The 18,433-nt window shown below is 36.3% G+C and overlaps 1 protein-coding gene across 3 annotated transcripts in view; it reads right to left on the reverse strand.

The window, feature by feature from the left end:
* Positions 1-8,025: 8,025 nt before the first annotated feature.
* Positions 8,026-18,433, reverse strand: part of LOC134797741 (potassium voltage-gated channel protein Shaw) — a 162,883-nt gene continuing 152,475 nt past the window's right edge. For 2 of the 3 annotated variants that reach the window (XM_063770095.1, XM_063770096.1), the window contains exons 5-7: positions 16,487-16,507; positions 14,582-14,707; positions 8,026-11,206 (exon numbers count right to left, since the gene is read on the reverse strand). In XM_063770095.1, coding sequence (XP_063626165.1) covers positions 10,806-11,206; positions 14,582-14,707; positions 16,487-16,507 — 548 coding nt within the window. In that variant the 3' untranslated portion in view covers positions 8,026-10,805. The remainder of the gene's footprint in view (positions 11,207-14,581; positions 14,708-16,486; positions 16,508-18,433) is intronic. The other variant, XM_063770097.1, reaches the window with a different exon arrangement.

Raw genomic sequence — 18,433 nt, forward strand, 5'->3', positions numbered from 1 at the left:
TCAACGCACAGCCCAAACCGCTGGGACTAGAAAGTCCAAATTTGGCAACTAGATTCCTTATAAGGTCTAGGTGTCCACTAAGAAAGGATTTTTCAATATTCATCCCCTAAAGGAGTGAAATGGGGGTCCAAAGTTTGTATGGGGAAACAAGATAAGTTAGACTATTTTATTCCAAATTTCACAGGAGTATTCGTAAAGATAAATGAGTAAACACGTGTTTCAGGTTTTTTGAAAATTGAACCCCTAAGAGGGGGAAAAGTCCCCAATAGGGTTGATATCTCAAAATATCAATATGGGTATCGTTTTCATTGTATTTTGAGACGCTAATAACAAAAATGGCATCAAAATTAAAATTAACGTAGCCGAAGTGAACAATCATCCCCTGGTGGGGGTGCAATGGGGTTGAAATTTCAAAATATAAATATGGGTATCATTTCCATGGTTTTGTGGGACGCTAATTACAAAACTTACATTAAAATTTTATAAATATATAACTAGATATTAAATTAATCAAATAAGAATTACGTGACATAAATAATTGATAAAACATTAATTTCATTGAAAATCTATAATGCATGTGTCTATCTAATTCGAATAAGTAAAAAAAAAAAAAAAAAACATTGAATTGACATAATAAATTAGAAATTTACATCTATAAGTAATGTGTAATGTAAGGAATGAAATAAAGCTCTTTTTATTTTTATTTTATTTATTTATTTTAATTACAAAACTTACAAAAATGGGATCAAAATTAAAATATAACGTAGCCGACGTGAACTATGGCCCCTGGTGGGGAATGCTAATTACGAAGATAGCGTAGACGGTTGTAACATACACGCTGATTTACAGCCACACGTGATCCAGACTTTTGAGAATGAAATCCCTTAAAGTAAATTTTTTGAGCTACAAAATTATAAGATTACAAATACCTTCTCTTAAATATATAATAATCTAAATATATAAACGTGAAAGACCTGACTGACTGACTGACTTAAATCAACGCACAGCCCAAACCGCTGGTACTAGAAAATCCAAATTTGGCAACTATAAGGTTTAGGTTTAGGTGAGGTGAGATTCCTTATAAGGTCTAGGTGTCCATTAAGAAAGGATTTTTCAATATTCATCCCCTAAAGGAGTGAAATGGGGGTCCAAAGTTTGTATGGGGAAACAAGATAAGTTAGACTATTTTATTCCAAATTTCACAGGAGTATTCCTAAAGATAAATGAGTAATAAACACGTGTTTCAGGTTTTTTGAAAATTGAACCCCTAAGAGGGGGAAAGTCCCCAATAGGGTTGATATCTCAAAAAATATAAATATGGGTATCGTTTTCATAGTATTTTGAGCCGCTAATAACAAAAATGGCATCAAAATTAAAATTAACGTAGCCGAAGTGAACAATCATCCCCCTGGTGAGGAATGCTAATTACGAAGATAGCATAGACGGTTGTAACATACACTTTGCATGCATGTATAAATCGGATGACAATGCAATATTATGGTACCATCGAGCTGATCTGATGATGGAGACAGGAGGTGGCCATAGGAACTCTGTGATTAAACAACGCAACGTAATTGCGTAAGGGGTTTTTAGAATTGTCTCGATGAGTATTAGTTGTCTGTCGTAAGAAAAGTACAGTCAGCGATAAAAGCTAGTACCAAAAATGAAATTTTTGCCAAAAACTTATTCATTCTGTTTATCCTCGCAACACCTCGTCTAATTTAAGCACAACTTGACATTTCCTTCATAACGCCCTGTTTATTTGCCCGACACTGTAGGTAAGCTCTAAGCATCAAGACTTGTATTTTGTTTTCTGCAACCAAAATGGCCGACTGTCGCGATGTTGAAGGATACAATAAATTGCTATGTATACTGGAAGTTTGTTAGCACATACTGATATTCTACATTTGTTATATTAAGAAAGTAAACAAAGGAAGTATTAATTTACACGATATAGCATCTTCAATATCTTCATCTTCTTGTTACAAAATAAATAATCAAGAGCTAGACATTTTCATTTATTTCGATATTTAAAATAAGCAACCCGAACTACCTAATAAATAGCCTAAGCCCTCTCGCGCATGAAAGAAGGCCTTAGGGCTAAGATGGTCGGTTTTTTATCGTTTGTCCTCATGCCTGTCATGTTCTAACAAGTATGTAAGTGCGAAAGTGACGCATGACATGACAAGTGATAAAAATGCAACCATGATACATGCTGTATCTCATCATCATCATCATCATATCAGCCAGAGGACGTCCACTGCTGGACATAGGCCTCCCCCAAACAGTGCCACAATGACCGGTCTTGCGCCACCCGCATCCGGCGGGCTCCTGCGACCTTAACCAGGTCGTCAGGCCACCTTGTGGGACCTAGGCTGTACCTAGAGTGGGAGAAAACTTTTCTTACTTTTCATGTATGAGACAGTGTAAAAGCCAGTAATACACAAGGTTCACAGTATATTTGAGTGTAATGTCTTCGACCTACATTACTGACTAATGCGCTCGGTCCTACAGTGGGTCAAGGTCCATACATTTGTTACGAAAAGAGAACTCATCAATTATGTACATAATGGAACCTACATAGTACCGTAAAACGGGGTGAGTAGGTTTCGCGGGGAGAGGTGGGTTATGAATGGGGAGAGAAGGTTTGAGAGGGGGGTGAGAAGGGATTTTAAGGCTACTGCTACAAAAATAATGTATTCCAATTTAAAATGGAGCTATAGTAATACGCATAATAAAAAAATATCGATCCAACAATCTTCCAAAATCACCTTTGAGGTGGGTTTTCCTCTTTATCGTCAAAGTTATGAAATGGAACTACCCAAAATAAAATAAAAACTAAAATACAAACGTCCGGAACACTTATTACCTATATACACCATTCAGTTTTCATATGTAAAAATAAAATGTTATCGTGGTTTGAATTTCAGTTTTGACCCTACTCACCCCAATGTACGGTACAAAGCCGTGCTTGAGGGACCATTATAAGGGGTTAGGGATACTCGATTTCAGATGTTGCGCTAAGCGAAGTTGCCGCTTTACGGTTTCATGGGAGAGAAAAATAGGTAGGTATATACCTCGGCCAGTAAATAAGAAAGTCTCAGAGCATATGTCTGTCGACTTATATGTATATAAATAAATAAATATTAGGGGATATCTTACACATGATCTGTGTAAGATATCCCCTAATATTTATTATTATATATATATATGCCCCAAACTAAGCAAAGCTTGTACTATGGCTGCTAGGCGACGATTATAAAGAATAAGAATTCGAACCCAGGACCATCGGCTTCACAGGCAGCTACCCCACCCACTAGGCCAGACCGGTCATCAACGACCGGTGGTCAGTATATGATATCAGATCTGAGACATATCTTACTTTACTGCCCTAGGATTGTAATATACATTTTCAAACGACTGTCAGTTTATTCTGCCTAATTTCGGTTATGAGTGTAAGACAAGGCTGACTGACTGACAACAATCGACTCATTACACGCTGAACCTAGTCACAATCGCCGGGGTCTCGGTAATAACCCTAAAGGATGACTCACGCTAGCCCGGGCCGTGTCCGAGCCGAGGCGACCGGCATGTCGTTTTCTATGACGGCCGATTGGTGATCACGTGGTGCTTTCCATAGAAAACGGAGCGCCGGAAGCTCCGGTCCGGCCCCGGCCCGATCTAGCGTAAGTCATCCTTTACGCTAAACCTAGAATCATTATGACACATAATCGCCAGGGTCTCGGTAATAACGCTAATTCCTGCTTCAAACCCTATTAATTTAAACTGTTTCGCTTGATATGGTATGACCTTGGTCATTCAAACGGTAATAGGTGATATAAATTTAAATAATTTGGTGCGCACTGCCATTTTTAACATTAACATTCTGCGCAACGTTAGAGCTTAGCGTAAATGTAAAAGGATGACATAGTATATTTGGCCGTCACTATCTATTTGATGCTGAATTACTGACTGTAGGTAAATCTCTACAGTTTTCGTTCAAAATATCAGCTACAATCACAATCACAATAGTAGAACATATTAGAGACATGTCTCTTTAAGTTAAGCTTTGAGAGAATGATCAGATACTTTTGCTGCTTAGTCTGACACGTTACTTTTGATGATGACTGTACCTACATAAGAATTTCAAAGAACATCCCTCTCACAGATTGAATAAATATAAATCTGTCTCCCTATCTGTCTTGACAATCGACCTCAAATTACATTTTACCTTACAAATGCATTGTTAAAGCTAACAATACGGAGATAAGTATCTTACGTCCATTGTAAAAGTATATCCATTGTAAAATACATGCTCACAATCCTTGTAAAAGGATTTTCCAACCAGCTCCGAGTTAAGCTAAGATTGATGGATCTTATCCATATTTTTACGTTACGTGGATTTGGAACCGAGATTATAAAGTGGGTTAGGATCGTAATTTTTTTATGTCTGTACCTAACTTACCAGAAGGGATAAGATGGCCGGCTCTTTATCATTTGTCACCATGCCTGTCACGTTCACAAGTAAGTAAGTGCAAAAGTGACGCATGACATGACAGGTGATAAAAATGCGAGCATGATACCACTGCAGCGGCGGTAGCACGGGCATTTTTATCGCTTGTCACCATGCCTGACACGTTCTAACAAGTATGTAAGTGCGAAAGTGACGGGCATAGTGACAGGCGATGAAAATGGAACCATGCTGCGCCCGCAGATATATGTATACTTCGTTCGACAATCGTTCGCAGAGAAACGAAACGAAACGCTATCTATCTCTATCGTAATAATACGGAGGAGCCATAGAGAGACAATGGCGGTTCGTTTCGTTTTCTGCAAATGATTGTCATTTTGTCTAGCCAAACACAGAATCCTCAGATAATATCGTTTATCCAATACAGTGGATATGAAATAATTCAAGTTTCGATTACAAAACGACACTTTAGATAATTCATAGGTGTGAGCAAGTTTCGAACCATCGTTGGAAGCTTTGGGAGATTTTACGATACCCAAGTATCTCTTAATTTAGATTATGTTTAGATTTAGCATCCTGCGACAACGCATCTCATCACAGTAGTTAAAATTTAGTAAGTTATGGTGTTGAAACTCTAGGTCCATGGGTCCCAGCGCGCATAAGTTGTTCGCAGAAATCGCGAAGCGTCTGGTTGACGTAACTGGTGACCGAAGAGCTGGCGGCTACCTCGCACAACGTATCAGCATTGCGATACAGCGAGGAAATGCCGCCAGCATCCTTGGTACAATGCCTCAAGGGCCTATTTTAGATTTAAACTAGTTATTAATTTCGTTTAGTAGTACCACTGTATATATATTGTATGTAAATAAATGATAAAAAAAAAGGTATCAAATATTATGTGAATCTTTCTGGCAAGCCATAACTTTAAATACTTTGATAACTATGAAAAGATTCAGAATGATAATTTGTAAAGCGTTTCTTTTTTTGCATATTTTAATCTAATATTCTAACCTACAGAAGGAAAAATTGATAGCAAGAGGGGAAGGGGAAGAAGGAAGGTTCACCTGGCTTGACAATATTAAAAAATGGACGAACGTGGATGACGCAACCATGCTGGTAAGAATGGCTAAGAGCAGGAGGGAGATGGCAAAGGTGGTCGCCGACGTCCGTTAGGGCATGGCAAATAAAAAAGAAAAACAACCTACATAAGCATTTTCTGAACTATTGAATGTTTATGAAATAAAACACACAAAGTAATGTCACATGTTTAATGAACAATATTTCAAATAATTTGTTTTTGTATTTTTAAAATTGTATATGTATATATAGATGCTATACAATAAGATACAAGCCCTGTTTACTCACTGTGAAGCCTTATCCTAGCATTGCTCGTGATTTTCGGGACAAAACCATCGCTTGGGGATATTTGTAACTCCTGGGGCCGAATATTTTGTACTTACATTGGAATTTTTTATAAAGTTATCATAAAAGTGTAGTTACCTACATAAAAGATTTCTTTTTATAAAATCGTGAATATCTACTAAGCTAGCTCAGCTTTTTACTTGGGTTAGAGGTACCCGGGTTGGGATCAGTGATCATGTGATGCTTTAGAAAACGATTTTTAGACGCCTCGGTTCGGACCCGGGCCGTTCTACCGTGATTCGTTCTCTATTTAGATGTCTTTCAAATTATATGAGAGGATATTTTTTCTTTAATATAAAAAAATATTAGCGCTCGCAGACGTTTTTAGTTAGTTACGTTAATAAAGCTACTCATAGAAATGTTATACCATTTACTTTTCATAGTTCAAATAGACCAAGCCCCAGAGGTTTCATATAAACCCTAACGAGCACACTGCAGTTTTTTAAAGAACTAAAATATTATGGTAATAAACTGTTACCAGAATAAGTAAATTTGATGTCAATACTCTATATTTAAGCAATAATGTTATATTACAAAATTTCCCGTATAAATTAGATGAAAACATTAACAAAATTGTAGGAAAAGATTTATTCAATAACAAAACTTATGATAAGTGATTAACTACTGTTAATCTACCTTTTATGATTATGATAAATTATTATGTTTGTTCCCATGTCTATCTGGGAATAACTGTTAATTTCAACTTTTTTTAATGCGTTATTATAAAGATTTACATTTTGAATCATATAACGATCAAATGTTGTACTAGGTACTTATTTTAAATACATAAACGGAAAAATTTCGCTCATTTCATACAATTTTGATAAAAATACTTGAAATAATAGTATTTTGGTGTTTACCCTTTGTGCATAGGTAACTAACCTAGTTATTGGGCCATGTTTTGCCAAAATAGGCTTTGTGCATTCATTTAAACATTTTTTAGTAAAAATTAGCAAAAAAAACATGGTAAGACATTGTATTAGCATTAAATTTTTGGTTGGAAAGACCCTTAGTAAGGGGAGTAAGTATGTAGCGCTAGAGTTAGAAGTGACGAAAGAGCTTGTAGGTCTGATCTGACAGATGGTCTTCGCCGCATCGACGTCACATGATAATTATTCAGTAATAAACATTAAAAAGTGGAAGGTCATTTATAACATTTCATTTTGGGATCGGAAATATGAGCCATCTTGACAGCTCTTGACAAAGAACCAATAATTTGCAAAATGAATGTCAATAATGTAATCTGAAACGATCAGATTCTGATATGTGCCATGAAAATATCAATAAATCGTTACCGTCGAATATAAGTAAAGGAAAACAGAACTTTGAGGATAACTCACGCTAGAATGGTCTGGATCCGGGCCGAGACGTCCGACGCTTCGTTTTCTATAGAAAGCTTCACGTGACCAGTATAAAGTTGCTGTCTGTAGAAAAAGAAGTGTCGGACGCCTCGGCCCGGATATTACCGTTCTAAAGGGGCCCACTGATTAACAGTCCGCCGGACGGTATCGGCCTGTCAGTTGTTCGCAACTGTCAAAATTTTGTTCTAACTGACAGGCCGATACCGTCCGGCGGACTGTTAATCAGTGGGCCCCTTTGTCATCCTTAACATTTGGCCATAATTAAATAATATATAAACAAATATTTAATATGAATCGAGCACTGTTGTGGTCCTCTAGCTCCATTTCGGCTACTAATCATTTTCGTGGCAAGCTATAAATTTCATAAAACATTTTAATTAAATTTGAATCACTACGAGACTTAACATTATTTTATATGACACTAATTGGTACAGTTAAAATTATTTGGGTATAAATTACGTAAATTATACAAGCCTAAAAGTATATACAAATATTTTTATAAACAGTATCGTGCTATCTACATTTTATTTAATGTTATTGCATTTTATGCGTACAATAAACTTTTAAACAATAAAGTTTTTCGATATGACTGAAACCAATTACAAGCAGTCTAATTTATGTTTCCTTTATCGATAACAATTTTATATAAAACATCGAGGGTCCCTGAGTTTAGACGCGTACTTTCAATTTATCGTCCAAAATTGCAACAAATAAATATTTAACCCTTAGTTATTACAAGTAACAAAAAATTACATTTAAAAGCAAAACCACTTGGTTCACATCTATCTACACTTAACTATTAATTATGATAAGTATATTTATTTACATTTAAAGTAACACCAAGAATGAGAGAGTGCCATGATATGTGTATCTAGTGATTAATTTATATCGAAACTGTTGAGATACAAAAATGTTAATACTATGTTTGCTATATGTACAAACTTTATCGATTGTATACTTAATCGAACTGTTCGGGAAGCTAGACTAGTCTGTTGTTAATGAAAATTGTAGTTTCATGTTTATTGATGTTTCATGTTTGTTGATATCCAGAACTTTGGTAAGCTTTCCGCTAGACTAGAGCATTAGTTGCAGCGGTTGCTTCCATTGAACTAATATTACTATGTATGGAACTGGCACAGAGAACAAGTATTTTGCGCCATGAGTTGTTGTTGTTTTGACAACAAACTATAGAAGCGGAGCGTGAACCTCGCCACTTAAATGCGTAAGCGCCATGAAATTTACGGCGCTTACGACGTTTTGTTCGCGTGGTACAGGTTGCGATTGCGACAATTTCATTGTTTGGTATGACTTCTCTATAGTAATTATAACTCAATGGTTGCTTCTACATAAAGTTCTATTAGTATAGTTTGTCAAAAGACTGTCTCATTTCAATCATAGACAGATAGAATCATACTATCTTTGCTTACACTAGTACTTGCACACAAAAGAAAAGGATGAGTATAGTTTTCTTGGTTCTTACTGACTGACAAATTGATTATGAGCCCAATTCAGATGTAATAGCTTGTTGGTTTTAATCTTATTTGGATACGACCTTTAAAATCGCTCACACTGATTGGTGCATGTGAAATGAAGTAAAAGTAGTTCAAGGTCATATCGACACCAGTTCAAAACCGTAACAAACTGATAAATTAGAATTGGCCTCTATAAAAACGCATAAAAAACTTTACGCTAAGAAAAACTTCCCGATACAAAGTTCTGCTAATGGACTGGAAACGTATTGAAGTTAACATTCGAATAAACGCTTTAATTCAACTATTAATATATGTTAATGGTTTATAGTTACCGAATCCTGGTCGATTATAATAACTACATGCTATCGATCCTTTGACTTAATTTTGTCAACTCGTAAAAAGAATGTCTCATTTTATATTGGATTATATTCATATGTTACAACCACGTATGCCACAGATTTTTTGTAACAGCCCGTTTGGCAGCCCTCGCGGGTCGAAATAATAAATCCAAAACCCTTGCGGCGAAAAAGCTGCTGTATTTTAGCAAACACCTACAAAATGTTTGCAGGCAAATATTGCGCCTCGAACAAATAAAATTCGAAAACAGCTGACATTCGGGCGTGGAATTTGACCAAATGTTAAATTGGAATTTTGTACAAAGCGACCGCCTTCAGATTTATGCCAAACAAAAGTTGATGCTGCGAAATACGAGACGAATGAAAATTAATTAAGAGCACTTCCACACTAATTCAACGGAGTTTTAATAAATAAATACAATAGGACATTCTTACACAAATCGACTAAGTCCCATATTAAACTTAATAAGGCTTGGGTTGTTATTTAGATGGTTATACGATACGCTTAAAATCCAAGACATAATAATTTTACTTCGCTTTTGTATCTTAGGTACTCTTTTTAACCAATACAAAAAATATAACACTGTTAAAAATGAAATCGGTGGTCCCAATTACTGTCGATGGCAACGATGCTTTTAAGTAAGAAATTAATCTTTTGGTTTCATCGACAATTTTGATAAGGCTAATAGAGAAACAGTTGATAAAATTCAGCCAAAAAGATCGATTTGTTCAATTTAGGTATATAAAGGTACGTAACATTTACTCTAGTTTGTGATAGGCAACTATTTACTAATATTCGTACGTATGTGTAAATCGCAAGTGCTCCAAGCACTTCTTAACTATCTTACAGCTATCACGGCCTTGAATGCTTGAACATTAACATTATCCACGATAATACCTACAAGTCCTCATACATCACCGATTATATCAAACACAATAAAATCTGAGAGCATACTGCGAAAATCGAAATTTCGTGATTTGCCTCTCTATTACTCTTGTATATTTGAGCCATAGAGAGGCAGAAAAGGAAATTTCGATTTTGGTTTTTGGCAGTACCCCCTACGAGTAGAATGTTTTGAAAGTCAAATATTTATTTCTTTCCCGAGCGATGGCTCTCCGACACTGACATTACTGAACATACATGTGTAACAAAGGACACAGAAATAATGTCTCTATCCTTAATATACCGCTTCGTAAAAAATTGCCATGATGTAACTATTAAGCAAGAAATATATTTCTTATTTTTATAACATTACTAAACGCCATTGTACGTGCCTGAACAGTTTTTGCCTTCGCATTTTGCTAAATATTCAATCAGAATCGGTGATATATAATACTTGTAGTTCTCACAGTCTACTCTTAACACTGGATACGAAGGCATGTCGTTTCCCAAACTACGCGAAACTTGTACAGTTAAAGATAAGTTTAATTTACTAGACAATACATATGTTTGAATACTCTGTTTGGTTTAACATACGTTGTTTTGCTCTGCACTGTATGAATGGACATTAATCTTACTTGCATTAGTTAAAGCATGCTTAGTTCTATTGGTCTCAATAGATTAAGGCAATGGAGCAACATTGGCTCATTGTAAATTATTGCACACTTGAAACTGTTTTTATTTCATGTGCTACAATTTGCGATATAAGATATTTTATTACTCCACGGCCTTATCCAATAAAGTTTAGAATAGCGGTTGCAATATTATTTACAATATTTACTGTTATGTTGAAGCGGATGACTTTCTCTTCTCAGCTTTATTCTCCCGAAGTTTATTCTCATCCAGCGATTCTATCTTATGATCTCGAAGCAACGGCGTTCTACAATCAGTTTTCTCTTCGACACTCTTATTCATGTATCCGTTCTTGTAATTGTTTACTCTAAGCGTGTTGTCGCTTTCGAAAGATTGTTGACTAGAACGCTTGCTGAGAGTATCTTCCTTGTCACTGTCTTTGTCTTCAACCCTCTCGGTGTGGAAAGCCATGTTGTCGAAGCATTGAGCCGGGACAATGTTGACTGACTTCATCATGGGGAGAGCTATGGCCAGAGCTGGACTCATGTCCCGGGGACTGGGGGACAGGCGTGTGGTCACTGACATGTCCAGACCGGGCATCAGGCTTGCGACTGTTGGAATTGAAATATAATTAGCAGGAGTCATTAAAAATAGCAATGTTAGACATTATACATTAACACTCATATTGCAGAAACGTTCATGCTGTCATGCCTGGTAAATTTCGGGTAGTAATAAGATTGTTTCACATTATCAGTATTATAGAGGGATAACTATAAGGAAGAAGATATAGATAAATAGGACCACAATGCCATGAATCCACCTAATGAATAACATAAACCCATATACAAAGTTAGAGAAGTTGACACAGAAAAAAATTACATTACGATTAAGACACCAACTATTCTAGGCAAATATCGAATAACACAATAAGACATTAAAAATTGCTGTAGGTATTATTAAACATTTACTAGCTAGTTCACTTTTGCAAGATTCTATGTTAGATAAAATTAGTCATAAGTTATAGCAGCGGTCGGCAACAAGCGGCCCGCGGGCCGCATGCGGCCCGCGAACCTCTCACTTGCGGCCCGCGAGCCTCCCTGGCTATTTTTTATGTAATATTGACAAACGACAATGTCTGATATAGTCACAAATATTAACAAAGTGCGGCCCGCGTCAACTTCGGTAACTCCTATTTGGCCCTTGGTTGCTAAAAGGTTGCCGACCGCTGAGTTATAGGATCTGGTCTAAAATTACAGTTGTAAGGCAGTTAGTGTAAAGCGTATATTTGTTTCGGATGTGTACCGCAGTGTTGGGAGTGGGTGTGTTGGAGGCTTCGGGAGACGTAATGTTGTTTTTGATAGCTGTTTGGTGGTTGTTGCCTGAAAACATACTTCGGGGTCACTCGCAACTCAAGAACAATCACTATAAACATATTAAAGCGCTCTTAATCCTAATGAACAACTAAAGCAATCCAGGCACTGGTGACTGACACAGAAATTTGTTAAACGTTCAAAATGACAAGCGACGCAAGAAACCAGAATTATTTGAAACCCCCAGTTAATAATAATCATATCGACAAACGTAACAGGTGCTATGTTCATCATAAATCATTTACTACCTCGTCTAAGACGAGCAAATGATAAAGCTGTTGAATATTTTGGACAAGTAAAGAAGAAAATAACTGGAGGTGTCATAATTTCTATTTGCTACGACAACATCCATTAGGTTAAAGCGGGAAGCGGCTATACTAGCGCGGGACAGGGTCATACAACCCAAGAATGTCAAATTCTCGAACCTTCGGTCTCTGGCGAAGCGAAAGAACCTAGTCGGCTCCTTGTGCTGCTTGAAGATTGCCGTTTGTGCAATGATTATGGGGTTAATGATGATTGATTAGTGAAGTCTAGATCATTCCTGTGAGCTAAGTCCGCGGGTGCAGGCGACAGTATAGAAAGCCTTCGGAGTTCCGACGGCGCCGATTTTGTGATGCTTCTAAAGCATGTTTAAGTTTTTTCTTTTGCAGTTGTTTGGTGTTGTTTGGATCATAGCCTCTAGCTCGCTACGATCACCATCTGTGGAGGATTACATTGCATAAGCTACAATTAATTTTGTGAGTATTTTACATTCGCATGATTCATTTGGATTAACATTTTCAGCACTGCAGTTTTTGTTAGAAATATTATCAAATGTATTTCGTCATAGCTTTAAACACATAAGGTACTGTTGATAAAATGTTGACCCAATTATTATTTCTAGCAACCGAAATTATCTGAATCCGAAATGCAGTGTTATATTTGTATAAGTACTAAAAAAGTTAGTCCATTAACTAATTCAAAATGCAAACATAATGTTAAATTATGATGACACTTTTAGTTGTTATGTTATTTTCGAGTCTGTTAGTGTATTATAACGCAAGCTTCATTCTTTACACATTCTTCTGCTGTTGTTTGTCTGTAAATAATAGATTAAGTGCTCCTGCCTTGTGAAAATGGCTAAACAAAAAATCTAGAAACGTCACACACAATCTAAAGTTGAGTGTTGAATTTTATACAGTCGGCATCATATATAGTGACCGCCAAAGAAGCCAAATATATCTGTACACATCCTTACTTCTATGGTAACACACCTTGTTACGACATAGAGTCTGTTCGGAAAGAGAAGAGTCGTGGAATGTATTGGGCTCCATACATTCCATGACTCTTCTCTTTCCGCAGACTCTAAATAAAAATACTTGGCTACTTTGGTCATCAGTGTCATCACTATCAATTTGTTGTTGTTTTGACTGTACAAGAAAATGTGTTAGATATCCTATAATTAAATAACAATTACCTTATTGAAACGAATTTAACAAAAAATACAGTGGCTCTTTAAATAATTATCATTAATATCGTAAACAATAAAGACATTTCATACGTCCAACAAGTGTATCTCAAATGATCCAACTTCTAAACCGAACTTTGTAATCCTACGACCAAACTTCTTCATTTCCTTGTTAAGTGCATAAACCCAAAGTTGCTTTGAAAAAATTGGATTAACATTGGAGCTTCCTTTCACTTGACCCAGTTTGTAAGATTCTGCGTGTTGAAAACTTCTTTGTTTTATGAAGCAAATCTTAGTATTAAACGCGTTTGAGCGGATTAGGTTTGTTGAAGCCGGAAGGGCAAATCTTTATGTAGAAACCTTTCGGAAATTTACAAACTTGTTTTTATTACAAACAAGTACCGCTAGTGTAAATCTCGTTCGACAGCGTGACGTGACGTACGCGTTTGCGTTAAGTGTCATTTTGTATGGGATTTAAAGTTTCCAAAACGACCCGCTTGGCACTCTGTTCAAAATCCCATACAAAAATAGACATAACGCAAACGCGAACGCTGAAATTCAAATTCAAATTCAATTTCTTTAATGTCAAAATAACACATGTCAAACAAAATCACAATAGAACTACGAAATATACAACTAACACTAAACACTCAACTAAAAAACACTAACACTAAATTAAAAACACATAACCAGATCAAGGAAAGAAGAAGAAAATAGCAATAATAAATACAAATGTCAAAAAAAAAACTTTAAAACTTATACATCACAAATGTCATTATTTACGAAATTATTTAATGTTAAATTTACTGTAGAATTCCTTAACCGTTAAAAATGTCTTATCAATTAAATAGGCTTTCAACTCGTCACGCTATTGAATGAAATTTACACGAGGGGTTCTGAATCATTTGAGAAGTCAATCTTGCATCTGTCATTAAAATAGATTGATTTTAATTTGTACTTAAATTATTAGCTGTCGGTGATTTAAATTATTTAGATGTTTGTCTTGTTTGTCTTGTTGACATTTAAAGGATCTTATTGTCTATTGAATATTTTTATTAGGAACTTTAAACTTGTATTTTCTCCATTGTCATTTATGACATAGTTAATCCAAAACCTTCTTGTGCAATTTCCGCAAGTCTTGTAGAAGCTATATTAAATCCAAGTCTTACCCATATTAGGTCCTATGATGTCTTTGGGGTGGTTGGTTTTGATGGCGTTCATGCGGCGGTTCACCGCTTGAGGTCCCATTCCTGGGGGCAACGCACCGCCGGGACAACCTGGACCGCCTGGTGCACCTGGATTATAAATTTATTTTATATATTCGTATAATTTTTAAGTCGCAGCTAAGAGGGAGGGGGGAGGGAATGGGATAAGATAATGATAGTACGTCGTTTGCGTCTAACTTAACTCTAACTTAAAGTTCTAAATAAAAAACGAATAATTTTAATATTAGGGCATATCTTTCTCAAGCTGAAAAAAAAATATAGTCTGTATCTTTAGGTATTTAAATAAAAGTAAACAAAATCTACCCTCAAATGGCTCCTTTAGCCAGTTGTTGAGGGTAGATGAAAACATTACACGATCAAATAAATTCAGGTTAAAGTCAGGTCGTACAGTGACTGATCTAGGTGGTTTTGTAATTGGTTGGTTAACCAATAAATGCTACCAAAAAATTTACAATTTGTGTTTACTTATGATTGAATTTACAACAGGATAAATAGGATAATTATTACGATAAATGTATTATTGTATTAAGTTGCTAAATTATAATGTGTTTATTGTAAGTGAAAATTAATTAGTTTGAACAATGTTTGCCATACTTCACGCCTGAAACAGGGAATCCTAGTTCAGGCACATGTAAACTATCACTATTTTTATGTCTTTGTTTTATATGAATGTAACCATGAAATACGTGTTTTTTTAATAAATTATGTTTACTTTAATTTAAATACCTTAAGATACATACTATAGGAGAGAACATAACGAGGAGATTTAACGCTAAGGTAATGACATTCCAGATATATCTAAAAAAAAACCTAGTGTTTAGAGCGCTGTCACAAATTAAAATTTCTAAAACATTCCCTGAAGTTGCATTTGCAATCTAGCTAAGACTCTGCAGTACAGACATGAAAAAATGTTTAGTTCCAGAATTTCCAGACCATCTTATAAAGAAAACCAGATACTTAAACCATTCACAATGTCGCAACTGCAGATTATTACGCTTAACTCGATAGCTTGATACAGCTACTATTAAGCTTAGAATAAATTTAAAAGTGGAAAAAATTCTGTCTTGGGTGAGACTTGAACTCACGGCCTTTGGATCGATACTCCAGCGCGCTGCCAACTGAGCCACCAAGACCTCATCCATAGCCAGCAAATCTTTCCACCATATGGGTCAAGGGCACCCTAGTGACATCTACCGTAAGAGTGTTTACACTTCTTAAACGGCTACCGGAGTTCCAAGTCATACTAATACTATTATTACTTACAAATAAACGTGTCTCTATACTCCTTTACAACCGAATTAAAAAGTAAAAAAAGTAAGCTAGTTTAAACGCAGCACGTACCATCAGCCGTAAAAGTGCATGGCGAATTTATTAATGAATTCATTCATAATTTCTCCATGCAAAAACGCAGCTGTACTTAACCAAAAATATGGAGTTAACACGTTGCACGAGACACACATTCTTCATCTCAAAAAATAAACGAGGCACGATTTCGCTGCGTGTTTTTTCATCAATTAAGCAAATTTAAGCGTCAAGTAAGATTTCTCTACAGATAAATGAATACTTATATTTTGTATCATGAATAACAGAAACCTGCAATAAAATGGTGACTCGCGTTACTCTTGTCGTAGAATTATAGTCTGTCGATTTGTAACTGGCCCCGATTAGCGGCTCAGGGCCAGTTACAGATCGAAAGACTATACCCACTGCGTATACGCTGCTATGAGTTGCGGTGTGGTTAGTCGTTAATTATCTAGATTGAATTATCTACACTAGTAACAATAACGATTGATAGTTACTAATTATACCTATGTAAGAAACTACAATTTTGAAAAGTTTTTGTTTTACCTGGTGCTCTCCCCGCGGCAGCTTGGGTGAAAAGGGATATACGACATTAAATAATAACTGTTTTAGGGGTAGAATTTATTAATAATTTCAAGAATTATTAACATATTGTGTAAAAGTGCATCTAGGAAGACACTAATGTGTATAACAGACGAGTGTTTATGAATGCCAATATTTTTAAAGGAATGTCAAAAACAGTTATTCTGATATCGAGTTATAAAAATTTTGTTTAAAAGAAAGTCATTCTTTTTAGGGTTCCGTAACTCAAAACGAAAAAACGGAACCCTTATAGGATCACTCGTGCGTCTGTCTGTCCGTCTGTCACAGCCTATTTGCTCAAAAACTACTGGACCAATGAAGTTGAAATTTGGTACACATATGGAAGTCTGTGACCCAAAGACGGACATGTAATAAAAACAAATGAATTTTAAGCATAGGGGGCACTTTTAGGGGGAATATGAGAAAATTAAAAAATAAAGTTTTTCAAACCATATCGTCTTACATATTAAATGAAAGGGCTTAATTTGAGGATCTCAAAAGTATTTTTTTTATAATTTTATATGAAATAGTTTAGAAGTTATTTAAGTAAATAGGCAAAAAATGACCATTTCCCCCCCCTTAACTCCGATACTACTGGGTCTAAAATTTTGAAAAAAATACACATAATAGTTCTTCACCTCTAGATGACAGGAAAACCTATTAGAAATCTACAGTCAAGCGTGAGTCGGACTTAAGTAAAAAATCGGGCAAGTGCGAGTCGGACTCGCGCACGAAGGGTTCCGTACCAAATAAAAAAAAAAAACAAAAAAAAGCAAAAAAAAACGGTCACCCATCCAAGTACTGACCACTCCCGACGTTGCTTAACTTTGGTCAAAAATCACGTTTGTTGTATGGGAGCCCCATTTAAATTTTTATTTTATTCTGTTTTTAGTATTTGTTGTTATAGCGGCAACAGAAATACATCATCTGTGAAAATTTCAACTGTCTAGCTATCACGGTTCGTGAGATACAGCCTGGTGACAGACGGACGGACGGACGGACAGACGGACGGACAGCGAAGTCTTAGTAATAGGGTCCCGTTTTACCCTTTGGGTACGGAACCCTAAAAAAACGCGGTTGGGCTGTTTTAGGGACACAGCCGTAATGGTTTACATGAAACGTGGTGCAACGTCGTGAAACAGCTTTTGCGAAGGCCGAAGGCCGAGCTACGCGTAGGGCCAAAGGCCCGAAGCGTCCCCCAGAGACTTTTTGAAACGCACGGCCGAAGGCCGAGGTGCGGGAGGTTAGTGCTCAAACACAGAACAATAAAATTATAGTACAAGTGTCTGAATGCGAAGGTCGAAGACCCTGAAGGCCCGGAGCCTCTGACATGTGCATGCTTCCTGCAAAGGAGATCGTCGATTTGGTTCTATCTTTTGTTAAGCGATTGGGCCCGATACCTATAGATTACTGGAAAAACGTATAAGAAGTCTGCAATTAAGCGTGAGCCGGACTTAAGAATAAGAATTGCGGATAAGCTCTATCAGGGCCACAACCGCAATTGTTTACGTGAAACGTGGTGTGGACAGCTAGTGCGAAGGTCGAAGGCCAAGCTCTGCGTTGGGCCGTAGGCCTGAAGCATCCGAGAGAGGTACGCCTCTACGTAAGGTCGAAGGATGAGCTGTAGGAGGTTAGTGCTCAAACAGAACAAATAATAATAGAATAGAATAGAATAGAATAGAATAGAAAAATATTTATTCAGGCAACACATCATTCCATTACAAAAAAAAACATAAAATGTGAAACAAGAAGTATACAGAACACAAAGAGACATATTACAGATAAAGATGTGAGGCTGAAATGGTCTCCACTCATAATAACAAATAATTGGTTTAAGCACGAGTAGCTAAATGAGAAGGCTGAACTGGCGTATATCAGAGGGTCTACCGCGAACACCGAAGTTCGCAAATT

This window comes from Cydia splendana, chromosome 15, assembly GCF_910591565.1.
Source record: "Cydia splendana chromosome 15, ilCydSple1.2, whole genome shotgun sequence".
Taxonomy (NCBI): domain Eukaryota; kingdom Metazoa; phylum Arthropoda; class Insecta; order Lepidoptera; family Tortricidae; genus Cydia; species Cydia splendana.